At 43.9% G+C, this 19,552-nt stretch overlaps 1 protein-coding gene across 2 annotated transcripts; it reads right to left on the reverse strand.

The window, feature by feature from the left end:
• Positions 1–326: 326 nt before the first annotated feature.
• On the reverse strand, positions 327–9,866 carry LOC106593421 (uncharacterized). 2 transcript variants are annotated; one of them, XM_082968724.1, is made up of 9 exons: positions 9,692–9,866; positions 9,491–9,517; positions 7,276–7,608; positions 4,479–4,553; positions 3,443–4,204; positions 3,189–3,257; positions 2,988–3,062; positions 2,338–2,415; positions 327–2,244 (listed from the first exon to the last, which is right to left on the reverse strand). In XM_082968724.1, the coding sequence occupies exons 2-9, from the start codon at positions 9,510–9,512 to the stop codon at positions 869–871; spliced, it is 2,790 nt and encodes a 929-aa protein (XP_082824850.1). In that variant the 5' UTR covers positions 9,513–9,517; positions 9,692–9,866; the 3' UTR covers positions 327–868. The 2 variants fall into 2 exon arrangements, with proteins under 2 accessions (XP_082824850.1, XP_082824851.1); XM_082968725.1 differs by lacking the exons at positions 2,988–3,062; positions 3,189–3,257.
• Positions 9,867–19,552: the final 9,686 nt, after the last annotated feature.

Consider the following 19,552-nt stretch of genomic DNA (forward strand, 5'->3'; position numbering starts at 1 on the left):
GATTACCGATTGTTATGAAAACTTGAAATCGGCCATTCCGATTAATCGGTCGACCTCTATTGTAGTTGGTAGTAGTTGGTAGTAGTAATAGTTGGTAGTAGTGGTAGTAGTAGTTGTAGTTAGTAGTGGTAGTAGTAGTACTGTAGTAGTTGTAAGTAGCAGCAGTAGTAGTAGTAGTAATATCAGGTAAAGAGAGAGACTAGCCCAGTGTTGACAGCTCAGTGTCGACAACTCAGTGTTGATAGCTCAGTGTTGACAGCTCAGTGTTGACAGCTCAGCTCTGTACTGTAGAGAATCAACCAAGACAAACAATGTCCAAACACTGATGGCTTACAAAGTTCCATTTCTTTATTTCAACAATATCAGTCTCATGTGGTATCAGAGTTCCATTGGGATAGATTGTAACTCAATATTAGGAAGGTGTTCTTACTGTTTTGTGCACTCAGTGTATATTTAAAGTTTCAACATGAAACATACAATATGATTGATTAAGAACAGGAAGTAGTGTGTGGTAAATACAGTATGGTTCTCTCTGGTCAATAGTAGACCTCCTCAAACACCGAGTAAAAGTCTCACTCAGATCTTTAGAGTTCTCAGTCTCTGACTCCTCCCGCTGACCTCCTGACCCTCCACAACCCTCTCCATTCTAAAAGGCTGCAGTGCAAAGGTCAATAATCTACGTTGGTTTGGAATTCTGTCTCATCAAGATCTTTACAGACCTCCCTCCCCTCCTTCTCTAGACACTGTAGACTGGACCAGACATTATTCTGACCTGTTTCCCCCATGACCACCATGATCCATGGTCACTCACCACGGTACAGTGGACAGTAGACCTGGTCTGGTTCTACACATAGACGGTGATGGTGAATCATATCAGATTGTGGAGAAGCCAACTTGATGAGTTTCTCCTGACCCAGCCCAACATCCCTATCAGTGCCCTCTGACCTCTCCCCTCTCGTTCCAGTCTCTTCTGCAACACTGAGTGAGCTTCCCTGACCTCTTTCAAGTTCTGTCTTAGTCTCTCCATTTCTCCATCCTTCTCCTCCATATGTCTATTCTTCTCCTTCATCTGTCTATCCTTCTCCTTCATCTGTCTATTCTTCTCCTCCATCTGTCTGCTGAACTCTCTCTGCATCTTTGTCTGTGAGATCATCACGTTCCTCTGTAACTCACGTAGGACTATCTTCATCAGGTTTCTCTCTGCTTCAACTCTGGCCTCTCCTTCATAGTTCTCCATCATCTCCTCTATCTCCTGTCTGTGTCTCTCCTCCATCTCCCTCCTCTCATTCTCTCTCTTCTCCCTAAATCTCTCCAGCTTTCTCTCCATCTCCTCCCTCCTATCAGACTCCCTCTTCAGCTCCCTCTCCAGCTCTCTTTTCTTCTCCTCATCCCTCTCTTCTTTCACCTGTATCTCCAGTTCACTGGTTCTTTCACTGAGTGTTCTGATATCTCCCTCATGTTCCTGGATCACTCCCTCTATCTTTATCAGAGAGTCCTGCAACTCCTTCTCAAGTCTCTCTCTCAAGTCTCTCTCGTCCCTCTGTTTCCTCTCTCCTCTCTCTCTCTGGATCTTTCCCTCCATCTCTCTAACCTGGTCCTCCGCCTCCTGGTAGGTCTGACTGCTGTAGAATCTCTCTCTGTTTCCTGCCACCATCTCCTCTACCTGCTCCAGCAGCTCTGATACCTGAGTGCCATGGGCCCTGTCCTTAATGTTGAGGACGTGGTACCTGCTCCCACTTTTCTCTACAAGCTGCTGGAGGTCCTGACTTCCTGCTTGGAGAAACTCCTCAATGCTCTGCTCTTTCAGGCCATCATCATGGGTGAATAGAATCACAGTGTGTTCCCAACAACCCTCCCCAAACATCTCCTCTATTCTCTCCAGCACCCCTCTCTCCTCCCCCTTAGAGGGCTCCACTGGTATGACCAGGAGGAAGGCGTGGGGTCCCGGGGCAGACAGACGGACACAGAGCCCCACATCCTGTCTCATCTCCTCCAGAGAGAGTCCAGGACAGAACCAGTCTGGAGTGTCCACCAGCACCAGCCGTCTCCCACACACGTCCCCCTCTCTCCTCTTACTCCTCTGGGTCACTGCAGAGGGGCTGGCCTGGGCCCCAAACTCCTCTCTGCCCAGGATGGTGTTTCCTGCTGCACTCCTCCCAGCCCCAGTCCTCCCCAGCAGCACCAGTCTCAGCTCAGACACACTGGGAGACACTGGGGAGTCTGGACTGCTGCTCTCTCCTCCCACTGCAACACAACACACAGCACTGATCAACACTCTGACTCTCTGGAGGATGTACAACAGTGTCAAATATAATATAATCTACATCCATAACTCACTATGTGGAGGATTAAACTCCATGCTGTTTGTCCTCCTCAGTGGAAGTGTGGGGTCTGTATCTGAGGTCTCTCCTCCCACTGTAACACAACATAGAGAACTGGTCAACATACTGACTCATCAGAGACACATTTAAAACATAGTATAAACAAACTACAAATACATTACACATCATAGTGAAATATAGATTATTGGAGAAAATAGAGAATATCAAGATTGATGACAGTTTGAGACAACATGTATAACTCACTAAGTGGAGGATGGTCCACTATAGACTAGAAACAGTAGGAGACAACAGGACAATATTGATAACTCACTAAGTGGAGGATGGTCCACTATAGACTAGAAACAGTAGGAGACAACAGGACAATATTGATAACTCACTAAGTGAAGGATGGTCCACTATAGACTAGAAACAGTAGGAGACAACAGGACAATATTGATAACTCACTAAGTGGAGGATGGTCCACTATAGACTAGAAACAGTAGGAGACAACAGGACAATATTGATAACTCACTAAGTGAAGGATGGTCCACTATAGACTAGAAACAGTAGGAGACAACAGGACAATATTGATAACTCACTAAGTGAAGGATGGTCCACTATAGACTAGAAACAGTAGGAGACAACAGGACAATATTGATAACTCACTGGATGGAGGAAGCTCCTTGCTGCGTCTCCTCCTGACTGGGAGTATGGAACCTGTATCTGACGTCTCTCCATGTTCTAAAATAATAGAACAACCATTTAGAATGGGAACATTTACCTCAGTGACACATGAAGACACATAGACCTACTGAAGGGGAGTTCTGGGTTTCTATTGAAATGTTAAGTATCACATATCTCACTCACCAGTCATCTGGGCTGAGATCTCTCTTCTCAGTCTCTCTACCTCAGTCTTCACATCACATATCTGTTGAGCTGAAATAACAAAGGAGGACTAGGATCTGAATTCTGTGTTTTAGACTTTAGACAGAAATATGATGCAGAGGGAAAGTATGAAGTGATGGACAACAATATTCACAACTCAGTGGAGAGTCGACAATAACCTGAGAATTGAGGAAAGTACAGAAGACTAAATGTATTAATGGTGTGAATAATCTTACCCAGTTCAGCATTTTCATTGTTGACATCCTCCACCTGTTTGTCTCTTTCCTTTAACTGCTTCTCTCTCTCCTCTAGTAGGTTATCTTTCTCTTCTACTTCCTGCCTCCTCTCTTTTAGTTCCTTTTCTTTTCCCTCAACTACTTTGTCTCTCTCTTCCAGCTGTTTGTCTCTCTCTTCCAGCTGTTTGTCTCTCTCTTCCAGTAGTCTGTCCTTCTCTTCCAGCTGTTTGTCTCTCTCTTCCAGCTGTTTGTCTCTCTCTTCCAGCTGTTTGTCTCTCTCTTCCAGTAGTCTGTCCTTCTCTCCCAGTAGTTTGTCTCTCTCTTCCAGTAGTCTGTCCTTCTCTTCCAGTAGTTTGTCTCTCTCTTCCAGTAGTTTGTCTCTCTCTTCCAGCTGTTTGTCTCTCTCTTCCAGTAGTCTGTCCTTCTCTCCCAGTCTGTGGTTGCTGTCCTCTAGTTGAAGGTCTTTGTCCTGCAGTAGGACTCTGAAGTTCTCTACTTGGCTGTTCTTGTCCTGCAGGTTCTTTCTCAGTATCTCTAGTTGAATGTCTCTGTCCTTTAGTTGCTTGTCTTTCTCTTCCAGTTGGTTTTCTTTCTCTTCTAATAGTTTCTCCCTCTGTCCCATTATCTGGTTCTTCTCCTCCAGGAGTCTCTCTTTCTCTCTCACTTCCTGGGTCATATCATCCAGTTGTGTGTCTTTCTCCTCTAGTTGTTTCATCATCTCCTGTCTTAAAATCTCTTTTAATTCTTTTTCCATCTTCAACTCTGAGAGAGAGCAATTAACATATGTAATTGTTTGTTTGAATAAGTCATTTATTAATTCATTCAATAGTATGCCTATAAAGACATTATAATTTGATGGAGGTGGTACAATTATGTGTAACTATTTCCTACAGTCAACAGTTATCTGAACTGAACCAATCATCAACAGGTCCATTGACTATTTGATACATTACAAATGAATTAGTCTGAAAAACTGAATGACATCACCCATGTTCCCTGATTCAACCCTCTCTCCTCCAGACTCTCTCATACTTACCAAGCTCACCAGCTGATGCCTCCCTCTTCAGCTTGTCCTCCTGGGTCTCATGTAGTAAATACTGTGATCCTGAGGCTACGGTGTAAAACAGAGAGGTGAGTTCTGTGTGGTAGACTACATCACTATATACAGAACAAACAGGACCAATCAGATTTCTCCTGTCACTCAAGTCTCCCTCATGTAGGGACTGTGGGCACCAATGAGATCTGGTTAACTTCATAAATAATGTTGTTTTGTTATTGGCCTATCTCTGATCAAATGATTATGTTCATTGTTTGTGATAACCAGCATTGGGCTCTATGGCAGATACAGGATATTGTGTCAGGAGGCAGGGTTCTATGGAATATACATTCAGTAGAATTTGAAGAACATCTGACATCATAATCCAACCTACCTTGAGAACATTTGGGGAGAGTATTGATAAATGTAAAGAAACTGATTTAATTTGTAGCCTTGAAGAAGACACACTGCTGTTCACAAGGCCTGTAGTTTTATAGTGTCAGATTAACACTCTGGTCTGTTCTTTGTCTTGTGTTATTGGTTGTCAATAAACAAAACGGACAAATAAGTAATTACTCACAGAATCCTGATCATCCATTATCCAAGATGGAGAGTCATGAATAATGATCATGTAAAACAGAATGCATTAGTTATAATTGGTCATTAAATTTCTGTCTCATTGCATAATTTAATGAAATACCATACATCATATTGGAATGACTGTTCATCACATTCATTACTAATGTACATCTAGGGAAAGAGATGTAAGCAGTGCTACTATTGGAACAGTCTAAACATCACATAATGCTTCATACTAGGACATCAAACTGAATTCAAGCTGATTCAAGTTCATTTTGGAGTGTGAAATGTTGAGCTCCATGGCAGATATATTGTGGAAGGAATATGTGAAATGTTGACATCTATGGCAGATATATTGTGGGAGGACTATGTAAAATGTTGACCTCTTTGGCAGATATATTGTAGGAGGACTATGTGAAATGTTGACCTCTATGGCAGATATATTGTAGGAGGACTATGTGAAATGTTGACCTCTATGGCAGATATATTGTAGGAGGACTATGTGAAATGTTGACCTCTATAGCAGATATATTGTGGGAGGGCTATGATATGAAAATTCTGGATAATTTGAAGAACATCTATACATCTTAATCCAACCTACCTTGAGAACATGTGGGGAGAGTATTGATAAATGTAAAGAAACTGATTTAATTTGTAGCCTTGAAGAAGACACACTGCTGTTCACAAGGCCTGTAGTTTTTATAGTATCAGATTAACACTCTGGTCTGTTCTTTGTCTTGTGTTATTGGTTGTCAATAAACAAAACAGACAAATAAGTAATTACTCACCCCATTCTGATCATCCATTATCCCCTCTTTCCACTGGGATTCTCTGCCTCTAACCCTTTTACAGAGGCTGAGTCACTGGCCTACTGGTGTTCTTCCATGCCGTCCATGGGAGGGGTGCGTCACTTGAGTGGGTTGAGTCACTGACGTGGTCTTCCTGTCTGGGTTGGCGCCCCCCCCCCCCCCTTGGGTTGTGCCATGGCGGAGATCGTTGTGGGCTATACTCGGCCTTGTCTTAGGACGGTAAGTTGGTGGTTGGAGACATCCCTCTAGTGGTGTGGGGGCTGTGCTTTGGCAAAGTGGGTGGGGTTATATCCTGCCTGTTTGGCCCTGTCCGGGGGTATCATCGGATGGGGCCACAGTGTCTTCTGATCCCTCCTGTCTCAGCCTCCAGTATTTATGCTGCAGTAGTTTATGTGTCGGGGGGCTAGGGTCAGTCTGTTACATCTGGAGTATTTCTCTTGTCTTATCCGGTGTCCTGTGTGTATTTAAATATGCTCTCTCTAATTCTCTCTTTCTCTCTTTCTGTCTTTCTCTCGGAGGACCTGAGCCCTAGGACCATGCCTCAGGACTACCTGGTATGATGACTCCTTGCTGTCCCCAGTCCACCTGGCCGTGCTGCTGCTCCAGTTTCAACTGTTCTGCCTGCGGCTATGGAACCCTGACCTGTTCACCGGACGTGCTTGTTGCACCCTCGACAACTACTATGATTATTATTATTTGACCATGCTGGTCATTTATGAACATTTTAACATTTTAACATTTTGACCATGTTCTGTTTTAATATCCACCCTGCACAGCCAGAAGAGGACTGGCCACCCCTCATAGCCTGGTTCCTCTCTAGGTTTCTCCCTAGGTTTTTGGCCTTTCTAGGGAGTTTTTCCTAGGGAGTTTTTCCTAGCCACCGTGCTTCTTTCACATGCTTTGCTTGCTGTTTGGGGTTTTAGGCTGGGTTTCTGTACAGCACTTTGAGAATATCAGCTGATGTACGAAGGGCTATATAAAAATAAATTTGATTTGAATTTGAAGATGGAGAGTCATGAATAATGATCATGTAAAACAGAATGTATTAGTTATTATCATTACCTTCAAATCACCATCTGTCACATGATCCTCTCAAATACCATAGTGATGTGATATACATCAGAGGGGTATGAGTGTTCATCACATTCATTATTAATGACAATCAAGGGACGTGACAGTAATGTTGGAATGGTTCTAATGCTTTAGGACAAGCTCAAAGCTCAGAGTGATGGTAATATGCATTGTAACTAGTTGATATTCAGAATGAATCTAGTCTATTCATCTGTAACTCCTACTATGAACTCCTACCTACATGAGAAAGTAGAAGTGTTCTGTACAGGGAAAGAGACTGGTTGTTATTGCTGTTGTTTAGGTGTTTAGAAACATTACTGGAGTTCTAGAACACTTACCTTCTCTATCCCATAAACCCACTGCAGCCTCCTCCTTCTGTTCTCCATGGATGACCTGACATATGTAGACTCCTCTATCTGACCTCCTGTAGTCTCTCAGCCTCAGAGACACGTTGCCTCTCTCCAGCTCCTGGGTGATCAGACTCACTCTGCCCTCATAGCCACTCCTCTCTGTCACCTGGCCATTCTTATACAGGTAAATACACTCTGTCTCTTTAAACCACCTGATCGTCGTGGCAACAGCACTGGTGTCAGGTGAGAGGTGACAGGGGAGGGTGACCTCTTCACCAACATCAGCCTCCACATAGTCTTCTGAGGTGAGTTTAAACTGAGCTGTTCAGAAAGAGAGAACATTTCATGTTTAATGACATCATCTGTGTCAGGAACACAAATACTCTCAGTACATTTATAAACACAGCTGAATGAAAAACTACAATAGACATACAACAACCAGGACCATGTCAATTCTAAAATACAACTCACACAATCCCAGACAGACATATTCATTTGAAGGAAAGTATTTATGTCATAGAAGAATGTGATGCTACAAATCTAGAATGATATTATCCCATTTGTTCCCACATCTTTCCCAGACATGCCACTATGCAAATCTTATGCCACTAGTAAGCCTAACATGTCATCCATTTTGATTATTTATGTATTTATTTATTTAAAAGTCTGTTTTATGAGTGCTCTGCCTATAATAACATGAACAGATATTTACCCCTATTCCTCAACCTCAATGTCTATATACCTCAGCCCACTTACCCACACACCTAAACTCAATGACCCACACACCCCAGCCCTGTTACCCCCATGCCCTAACCCTGACACCCACATGCCAATACCCTCAAATCTATACAATCAAGTACAGATCCAGGCATATCCTGGCCCTAAATGACCTGTGTGTTACTCAAGACCCCAGTTCCTTTGCCAATACACCTCATCCCTGTTACTTTCCTATCTCAGCCCTGTTACCCACTTTCCTTAGTCCTGTATTCCCCAAGTCACCAACAGTAACCTATATCCAGCTATTCGCTGCACACCCCAACCCTGTTATCAGCATGTTTTAGTCCTGTGACATCTGACCTCTATACACTAATCATTTCATAGATAAAGTAATATTACAGTGGTATAACACATGTGCCCCCGCCCCAATCTCTTTTTTATACCACAAACGTTGTTGCCAGAAAGGATTTGAATGGGCAATAGACGTCCATCCAGCCCCATTACCTGTATGAACCTTGTGTATCCCTACACCCCATTATAAACCAGGGAAATCCATGGGCATACTCATATAAAACAGGTCTACCCCAGTGTCCAAGCCTCAACATTCATACTAACCAGGTCTACCATTGTGCAAGAGACACTAAACAAACCTAATAACATTACATATCAGTTCAATTATTATACTTATTCAGTTCACTGGTCTATACATGGCCAATTCCCCCTGAAATAACAAAATATGAAGAAAGAAAAGGATCTGCTATGACTAAATATATAGAATAAATTAGAGGCACTGTATTTTCCCATTAGTCAGAAATGTTTGGCAGGTAGCCTAGCACTTAAGACCATTGGGCCAGTAACCCAAACGTCGCTGGTTTGAATCCCTGAGGAAACTAGGAAAACATTTATTGATATGCCCTTAATCCTAATTGCTCTGGATACATATTTTATTTATTTAACGAGGCAAGTCAGTTAAGAACAAATTCTTATTTACAATGACAGCCTACCCCGGATGACACTGGACCAATTGTGCTCTACCCTATGGGACTCCCAATCATGGCTGGTTGTGATACAGCCTGGAGTTGAACCAGAGTCTGTAGAGACGCCTCTCACACTGAGATGCAGTACCTTAGACCGCTGCACCACTCAGGAGCCCAACTAATTTGTTGATATGTACAACTTTAACTTCTCTAGAGCCAGTAAAGTACAAAAGGTTTATTTTGTTCCGTATTGTGTCCGACTGGATTAAATGGGTTCTATAATAAAGAGATGTTTGGAGGGAGAGGTCACTGTGGAGCAGTAGAGCTGTTTCTCACAGACACAAACTCAGCTACAACTCCTCATGTTACAAACACATTTCCTCCAGACACACATTTACACAAAGAGAAATAAAACCACAAACACATTTCATTTTCAATAGTTGGTTTAGTTCTGTTCTCCCAGATACATGAAAGAAAAGTTAATCATTAATTATAGCATGGTGACTTACTATGAACTCTGGACTCTGCCATTTTAACTGCAATAAAAAGAGAAAACATTCATATTTACATCATTACCATTCATCAAATTCTCTCTTTTGCTCAATCACACAGATACAAACATCACTTCCTCTTTCTCCAGTCCTCATTGTTTTAAAACAGGACTGTTGTGTCTAGTTTGGAAAGTGAAATATACTGAGATCTCCTCTTACCTTTACTGGTCTTCACGTCCTCCACTTCACATTCAAAATAGTTGATTTAAATCTATAACCACTCTAATAGTGACTATATGTGCATATCTACACGTTTTACAGAACAATCTACACTTCAGGTCTATACTGAGACACAACTTTCACCTTCACATTTACACAGGTACTTGGAGTAAACTCCTCCCCCCAGCCTCTCTGGTTATTAGAAAACCCAGTCACAAAGTCTAAATTGTCTATAGGCCTATCGTAAAATGTCATGAAAACAGAAATGTACATTTCTGATCTTAATTTAAGTTTAAGGTTAGGCATAAGGTTAGCAGTGTGGTTTAGGGTTCAAATCAGATTTTAAGAATGTAACTCAGTTGGTAGAGCATAGCGCTTGCAATGCCAGAGTTGTGGTTTCAATTACTAAAAAAAGTATGAAAATGAATGGACTCACTACAGAGCATCTGGTAAAATGTAAAAATGGTCAGGGTTTGTGACTTTGTTAACTAGTGAGCAACATTAGAGGGTTTATGCTGTCATACAGCATGGTGCTGTCTTCTATCATCATATTTTAGTTAATCATCTCTAAAGTTCTAAAAACTGTTTCAATTCAAATCAGAAGACCGATCCAGCCAGCAGATGGTAGTGATGTTCTTTAATTATAGTCATATTATCCTGAGCTGTAAAGATTTAACAGTGCCGATCAATATTAGCTTCTCTTATCTCTTTGGACCCATTCACATGAGTAAATGAGTGAAATTGCTTCCATGACAAATAGTCTCAATGCTTTTCCATCCCCTCCTAACAAAATAAATGTAGCTGACTGGTGGTCATTTACTGTCTGAGAAGAGAGTATCATTACCACCTGCTGGTCAATGTTGGGAACTGCAGTGAATTTACAAATCAGAAAGTCAGACATACCATATAGGGGGCTGGGGGTAAAGGCTGAGTTTGGGTTAGGGTGTGCAGGGGACAGGGCTGAGGGACAGGGCTGAGTTTGGGTTAGGTTGTGCAGGGGACAGGGCTGGGAGTAAAGGCTGAGTTTGGGTTAGGGTGTGCAGGGGACAGGGCTGAGGGACAGGGCTGAGTTTGGGTTAGGTTGTGCAGGGGACAGGGCTGTGCGTAAAGGCTGAGTTTGGGTTAGGGTGTGCAGGGGACAGAGCTGGGGGACAGGGCTGAGTTTGGGTTAGGGTGTGCAGGGGACAGGGCTGGGAGTAAAGGCTGAGTTTGGGTTAGGGTGTGCAGGGAACAGGGCTGGGGTAAAGGCTGAGTTTGGGTTAGGGTGTGCAGGGGACAGGGGACAGGGCCATGGGTAAGGGCTGTAAGTATGGGAGGCTGAGTTAAGGCGTCTGCATGCTTCCCAGCCAACAACAAAATCGGAAGAGTTCTTCCATATTTATGAAGATTGCAGTGTCTTCCTTTGCTTCTTGAGCATAACCACTGCCCAAGCCTGAAGTGGTGTTGTTTCGGATGCATACAGTCCACATTCGAAGTTCCCAAACGGCCAAAATATTCAATTGAGATCCAGGGATATGGTGCAACAAAAAGATTTATTCTTATTATATCTAACAAAAAAAACGTATTCTCCAATCAACTTAAAGCAGAGATTACTAGATGTGAAAAATACATACGTAATATGACCTGTTTGTTTGTCTGGTCAAAAGGCTATACCACTCCCACATCTAGCTAGGACTCCCCCTCCCCCGAAGGCCCAACTTCCGGTCTTTATCCTGTCACTAACACACTGACCACAGTACAATGAATGGGCAAGAGGGGGAGCTAAAAACTAAGGTACACTTATAACAAAGGAATATATCTCAATCAGGTCAATATAAATCTTAAAAGTACCTGATATTTCATCATATACATTCATATTTCATATATTTACACACACGTACATGAGAGCTCTGTTTGTTCTGTCTTTTACACAAATATGTCCACATCGGCTCTAACATACCGGCCCCTAATTGTTAACTGCACTGAATACATAACAGTTACTTAATATTCAAAAAATAGAGCCAATACACAAAACATTCTATACCAGAGCACTATTACGGTTCATAGCTACACTACCATTCAAAAGTTTGGGGTCACTTAGAAATGGCCTTGTTTTTGAAAGAAAATATAATTGTTTTAATCAGAAATACAGTGTAGACATGGTTAATGTTGTAAATGACTATTGTAGCTGGAAACGGATGATTTTTTATGGAATATCTACATTGGCGTACAGAGGTCCATTATCAGCAACCTGTGTTCAAATCTCACATTGTGTTAGCTAATCCAAGTTTATCATTTTAAAATGGCTAATTGATCATTAGAAAACCCTTTTGCAATTATGTTAGCACAGCTGAAAACTGTTGTTCTGATTAAAGAAGCAGTAAAACTGGCCTTCTTTAGACTAGTTGAGTATCTGGAGCATCAGCATTTGTGGGTTCGATTACAGGCTCAAAATGGCCAGAAACAAAGACCTTCTTCTGAAACACGTCAGTCTATTCTTGTTCTGAGAAATTAACCTGTTAGGGCTAGGGGGCAGTATTGACACGGCTGGATAAAAAACGTACCCGATTTAATCTGGTTACTACTCCTGCCCAGTAACTAGAATATGCATATAATTATTGGCTTTGGATAGAAAACACCCTAAAGTTTCTAAAACTGTTTGAATGGTGTCTGTGAGTATAACAGAACTCCTATGGCAGGCCAAAACCTGAAAAGATTTCAAGCAGGAAGTGGCCTGTCTGAGAAGTAGTGTTTCATCTTGGCTCTTTTTATTGAAGACTCAGGATCTGTGCAATAACGTGACACTTCCTACGTCTTCCATAGGGTCTCAGAGCCCGGGAAAACGTTGAACGATATCGAGGCAGGCTCTGGCTGAAACACATTATCGCTTTTGGCAAGTGGCCACTCAGAGTACTATGGGCTTAGGCGCGTGCCCGCTTCGACCGAATGCTTTGTTTTCCTTTGTCTGTTTATCTAAACGCAGATTCCCGGTCGGAATATTATCGCTTTTTTTTAGAAAAATGGCATAAAAATTGATTTTAAACACCGGTTGACATGCTTCGAAGTACGGTAATGGAATATTTAGAATTCTTTTGTCACGAATTGCGCCATGCTCGTCACCCTTATTTAGCCTTTAGGATAGTGTCTAGAACGCACGAACAAAACGCCGCTGTTTGGATATAACGATGGATTATTTTGGACCAAACCAACATTTGTTATTGAAGTAGAAGTCCTGTGAGTGCATTCTGACGAAGACAACAAAGGTAAGAACATTTTTCTTATAGTAAATCTGACTTTGATGAGTGCTAAACCTGCTGGGTGTCTAAATAGCTAGCCCTGTGATGCCGGGCTATCTACTGAGAATATTGCAAAATGTGCTTTCACCGAAAAGCTATTTTAAAATCGGACATATCGAGTGCATAGAGGAGTTCTGTAAATTCACCAGCAGTGTTCGGTGGGAATGCTAGTCACATGCTAGTCACATGCTAATGTAAAAAGCTGGTTTTTGATATAAATATGAACTTGATTGAACAAAACATGCATGTATTGTATAACATAATGTCCTAGGGTTGTCATCTGATGAAGATCATCAAAGGTTAGTGCTACATTTAGCTGTGGTTTGGGTTTATGTGACATTATATGCTAGCTTGAAAAATGGGTGTCTGATTATTTCTGGCTCGGTACTCTGCTGACATAATCTAATGTTTTGCATTCGTTGTAAAGCCTTTTTGAAATCGGACAGTGTGGTTAGATTAACGAGAGTCTTATCTTTAAAATGGTGTAAAATAGTCATATTTTTGAAAAATTGAAGTAATAGCATATCTAAGGATTTGAATAACGCGCCACAGGATTCAACTGGCTGTTGAGTAGGTGGGACGCACCTAGCCCATAGAGGTTAAGGCTATTCCATGTGAAGAAACTGAAGACCTCGTTCAACGCTGTGTACTACTCCCTTCACAGAACAGTGCAAACTGGCTCTAACCAGAATAGAAAGAGTGGGAGGCCCCGGTGCACAACTGAGCAAGAGGACAAGTACATTAGAGTGTCTAGTTTGAGAAACAGACGCCTCACAAGTCCTCAACTGGCAACTTCACCCAGAGATGCTGGCCTTCTAGGCAGAGTTGAGAAGAAAAAGCCATATCGCTGTCCAGTGTCTGTGTTCTTTTGCCCATGTTAATTTTTTCTTTTTATTGGCCACTCTGAGATATGGCTTTTTCTTTGCAACTCTGCCTAGAAGGCCAGCATCCCGGGGTCGCCTCTTCACTGTTGACGTTGAGACTGGTGTTTTGCGGGTACTATTTAATGAAGCTGCCAGTTGAGGACATTTCTAAGTGACCCCAAACTTTTGAACGGTAGTGTATATACAAATATACAAGGTTCCATAATAGGACAAGAGTCCATTGATCTCAGAGTTCAAGTGTTCAACATCCAGAAATGTCAAGAGTTTGACATCCAAGAATCAGAGGTGCACTTGACTCAAAGATGGGTCACTGTGTGTCTGTCTCACTCAGCTGCCTCCAGGAGCAGACAGAGTTTATCTTACGTCCCTGTAAGATGTTGATCTTGGTATTTAACCGACGCTCCGGACAAGACCTTTGACCCCTGGAAAAGCTTTCACCACATGACCCATTAGCCAAGAGTTCCTTTGGGCGGTGTCATCGACGATGACCACAAGGTCACCAGTACTGAGGTTTCTCTTAGTTTTGTTCGACTTGTTCTACTCCTGCATAAGTGGAAGATACTCCCTTGTCCATCTCTTCCAGAAGAGGTCAGTGATATATTGTACCATCTCCTTCATGAGTATAGATCTCCTCTCTGGAATAGTCCTGGTGGCAGGACTGGCTTTGTTTTCAGATGAAGGAGATGGTTAGCAGTCAGGGGCTATAGATATTTATGGTCATTTGTTACAGTTGTGATTGGTCTGTTGTTCATGATCACCTCAACATCTGCAAAGCCTCATCATCCAGTACTTGCTCTTTAGGGACTGAATAGAGGATCTTTTTCCATCAGTTGGAACCACATCTCCCATCCCCCCCCATGGTGGGCTCCAGAGGGAGGTTGAATAACCGCGTTACTCCTTCCTTCAGTAATTCATTTTGAATCCAAAATGGATTTCCACCATTGTGTTTCTGCTTTCTTCAGGAATTCTGGTGCTTTGAGCCATCTCTTTGAGTTCAGGAAAGTTTCAGCATGTAACCCTCGAGGCGTTGTCGGCTGGGTTGTGTTGGGAGTTCAAATAGCTCCACTGTGTTGCTTTCGACAGGTCACGGATCACAGCAACCCTATTAGCCACAAAGGTATGGAATCTCTTGGTATCGTTGCAGGTGTATTTTCGCACAGATTGTCTCTCCAGAAAGTTGACTCCTCAAGTTCAATCTGGAGCTCCAACCTTAACATCCTGTCCACTCGCACCTCCAATGTTGCTGCATCAAGTTCCAGTCTGGGGATCGTCATCTGCTTGAAGTGGAGTCACCCTTGATTTCCCCAGTATGAATGGGATGTGGACCTTTTCCATACCGTTTGTGAACCTAAGGTAACTTGCCGTGCCATAACCCTGTCCACTTGCGTCACCGAAGTGATGCAGCTGTGCGGTCTTGACTTGACCAACGTTCTCAGGCATTATACACCTGTCAATCTGGAATCTGGACAGCTGGTCCAGCTCAGAGCCATTTCTTCACTGAAATAGAGTGTTCTTTGGGGATGACTTCGTCCCATCCACACTTTAGCTTGCAGAGCTCGAAGAATTGCTTAGATCTGTACAGGCCTCGGTATCTTTACCATCTTCCAGTGAAACAAGATTACTGCTGACAGTCTCCTCCCACTTTACTGCTACACCATTCATATCCTCCTTCAGAGATCTACGTCTCTCTCTTCCTTCAATGTGCAGGATAGTGGGGTGCTTTCTTTGACAGCTCTGACAGGTCATCCTTCTTTTACATTCTTTGCTCTTCATCTTAGAAACTCAACTTTGGATTTGTGTGGCTGTACCTTCACCTGTTGGTGTCGACCAATAAATGCTCACCAGCACAAAATACACGAGATACTGGGAGCATCAGAAGGGTTGGTGCCTGGTGTCATGACGTTGCCCGCTGGGTTTTCTATGCACCATCCCCCGACCTCTATACTTCTGACACAAGGCTGTGTGAAGGGGTCGTAAAATTCCAAAGGAGAATGTCCTGCCTCATGGCCACAGCATATAGAGACAGAGTGTTTTCATGGAGAGAACAAAGGATTCTTCCACCTCACAGAATTGGAGAACCAAACGACATTTATGTTCTGGACATTTATGTTCCGCCTTGCCGTTCTTAGACCCAGGTCGGAACGTCAGGGAAAAATTAAAGCGTCCAAAAAACAAGGCCCACCTGGCCTGACGCGAGTTGAGACGTCTAGCCGATTGCACGTAAGCAAGATTCTTGGTCAGTCCAGACTATAAACGGTTGCTCCGCTCCCTCCAACCAGTGACGCCACTCCTCCAAGGCCAGTTTCACCGCGAGAAGCTCCCGGCCCCATCATAATTCCTCTCCGCAGACGAAAGACGACGAGAATAGAAGGCGCAGGGATGGAGTTTACCGTCAGTGGAGCTTCGCTGGTACAGGATGGCGCCAACCCACACATCAGACGCGTTCACTTCCACGACAAACTGCCGAGCAGTGTCAGGTTGAGAGAGAATCGGGGCATTGGTGAATCGACTCTTCAAATCCAGAAATGCTCGGTCTGCCTCAGGATTCCAACTGAAGGTCCTGGTGCTAGAAGTCAGGGCAGTTAATGGAGCGGCCACACGGCTGTAGTCACGGATAAATCTACGATAGAAATTCGCAAACCCCAGAAACCTCTGGAGCTGCAATCTCGTATCGAGCTGGGCCCAATCCAGAACTGCCCTAACCTTCTCTTGGTCCATCTTAATCTCTCCCCGGGAGATGATGTACCTGAGGAAGGATGTGGTGTGGGCGTGCAATTCACACTTTTCGGCCTTCACAAACAGGCGGTTCACCAACAATCCCTGCAGAACCTGCTTGACATGCTGGACGTGGCTGGAAGGCTCCTTAGAGAAGATCAAAATATCATCCAGGTAAACGAACACAAACAAACCGATCATATCTCTCAAGACGTCATTAACCATACTTTGGAATACAGCTGGAGCATTGGTCAGTCCAAACGGCATAACCAGATACTCGAAATGACCCATCGGTGTATTGAAGCCAGTCAACCACTCGTCTCCCTCTCTGATCCGGACCAGATGATATGCATTGCGTAGATCCAGCTTCGTGAACACAGTAGCACCCTGTATGGAGTCGAAAGCAGAGCTCATCAAAGGCAGGGGATACTTGTTCTTGACCGTAATATCATTCAACCCCCGATAATCAATACAAGGTCGAAGAGCGCCATCTTTCATACTCACAAAAAAGAATCCTGCCCCCAGGGGTGATGACGAGGGACGAATGAGACCAGCAGCTAGAGACTCCTTTATGTAGGTCTCCAAAGCTTCCCGTTCAGGTCGAGAGATACTGTATAACCGTCCCTTGGGATAGGTAGCTCCAGGGAACAGGTTAATGGCACTGTCACGGTTTTCGTCGGTAATGGAGAACCAAAACGCAGCAGGTATGTGTAAGCTCATCTTGACGTTTATTAATTTCCCAAAATGAACACCAAAATAACAAAACAAGTGAACGAACGATATACAGACAGTCTGGCAAGGCACAAGGCTAAACACAGAACAATCTCCCACAAAACACACAGACAAACACACCCAACTAATATAGGACTTCCAATCAAAGGCAACACCACACAGCTGCCTTCAATTGGAAGTCCACCCCAATTAACTCTACATAGAAACAGACTACCTAGACTAAACATAGAATTACATAAACATAGATCATAACCCAAAAACCCGGAAATACTAAATCAAACACCCTTTTACCAAAACACCACCCCGAACCACATAAAACAAATACCCTCTGCCACGTCCTGACCAAACTACAATAACAATTAACCCTTATACTGGCCAGGACGTGACAGGCACAGTCATATGGTCGGTGGGGAGGAAGTGACAGCGCCTTCTGCTTACTGAACACTTCACCCAAATCGTGATATGTTTCAGGAACCAGGGACAAATCAGGGGGGGGTCGACTCAATGACCTGACTGGGAACAGAATGGGAACAGGCAGTCTTAAGGCAGTTAGCATGACATTCAATGCTCCAACTAGTTACCTTGCCAGTCACCCAATCGAACGTGGGATTGTGTTCTCTCAGCCAGGGGTATCCAAGAACCAGAGGAACATGGGGAGAATGCAGAATGAATAAGGAGATAACCTCTGCATGATTCCCTGACAGCAACATCTTAACCGGTTCAGTCCTCATAGTGATGCGTGCCAGACTACTGCCGTCTAGAGTGGTAGCTTCAATGGCTTCTGGTAACTTCTCCTTGGAAAGCCCCAGCTGTTCCACCAAGTCGGCATCTATAAAGCTGCCATCGGCACCTGAGTCGATAAAAGCGTTAATCGCTAAACTCTGATCCTTGTTCATGAGTGTAGCAGGAAAAAGGGGTCTAACAGGACTGTTGAGAGGTTGAAACTGACTCGCTAAAAGACCTCCCAAACTTAGTGAGCCGGGCAGTTTAACGGGCGCTGGGGACAAGCGGAGATGTAATGTCCCGAGCTACCACAGTAGAGACATCTGTTGGTCTCACGTCTACGTTGGTGCTCCTCCTTGGTTAACCCGTGCCGCCCCACTTGCATGGGTTCAGGATCTGGAAGCAGGACCCCTTCACTAATCCCGTGAGGTGAATAATGATCGACTCGTTCCGGTCCATTTCCTGACCAGAATGGTAACCGAGCAGCTGACTGATTGGACGTGCCCCATTGCTTCTCCCTCCTCTCTCGGATTCTATTATCCACCCGAATAGCTAATGCTACCAGACTGTCCAGGTCCCTAGACTCAGGATAGGAGATCAACTCATCCTTGAGTTGCTCCGACAACCCCTGGTAAAAAAACGCTTGTAGTGATTCCTCATTCCACCCACTCTCCACAGCCAATGTCCTGAATTCAATAACAAATTCTGCCACACTGCGAGCTCCTTGGCAAAGGGAGAACAACCGCTTAGCTGCGTCCTTACCTCGGACAGGATGGTCAAGAAGTTTCCTCATCTCTGCCGTGAACTCCTGGTATGACCCCATGCAGGTGTCCTGTCGTTCCCATATGGCTGATGCCCACTCCAGAGCTCTTCCACGCAGCAGATCAATAACAAAGGCTATCCTACCCTTGTCTGTAGCGTAAGAGTGGGGCTGTAGATCAAACACTAGTCCACACTGCATAAGAAACGAACGGCATCTTCCCAAATCCCCTTCGTACTTATCTGGCATCGGAACCTTGGGCTCACGGAAGGAAACATTTTCCAGAAGCGACAGGTGAGAGGGGTGAAGCAGGTGGTGGATGATCCGCCGGCAAACTGAGCTGAGCCTGGATATTCGTCAGACTAGCAGAAGAATTCTGAACCGAAAGCGCGATCTCCTGTAGCGCCGTGCTGTGTTGTCCCAACATCTTACCCTGATGGGTAATGGCATGGCGAACGGAGTTCAGGTCCGCTGGGTTCATTTTTGGCCGGATCGTTCTGTCACGATTCTCTAAAGCTGAACCCAGAAGCAGACCAGGACAAGGTGAGTAAAATGAAGGTGAGTATTTATTTACAGTCTTGATGTGAAAATTGAATAGTCCAGGAGACGGAGCGGCAGTGGAGGTGAGTTGATGAGAGTGAATAGGTAGATCCAATGATGTCACTGAACCCACCGACGGCCAGGCAAGGGAGTTGAATGTTCCGGGAGGATGACTGTAGACAGACTAAACGGGGGTGAGTAACCGGCAACAAGTACAGAACAACAAAACAAA

This window comes from Salmo salar, chromosome 24 (assembly GCF_965601325.2).
Source record: "Salmo salar chromosome 24, fSalSal1, whole genome shotgun sequence".
NCBI lineage: Eukaryota > Metazoa > Chordata > Actinopteri > Salmoniformes > Salmonidae > Salmo > Salmo salar.

Excerpts from the sequence above, each read along its gene's own strand:
- LOC106593421 (XM_082968724.1), bottom strand. The coding sequence starts at position 9,512 with ATGGCAGAGTCCAGAGTTCATA. Across the intron at positions 4,205-4,478 it reads GGCATCAGCTGGTGAGCTTG|AGTTGAAGATGGAAAAAGAA; the intron begins GTAAGTATGAGA and ends GCTCTCTCTCAG. Across the intron at positions 2,245-2,337 it reads GGAGTTTAATCCTCCACATA|TGGGAGGAGAGAGCAGCAGT; the intron begins GTGAGTTATGGA and ends GTTGTGTTGCAG.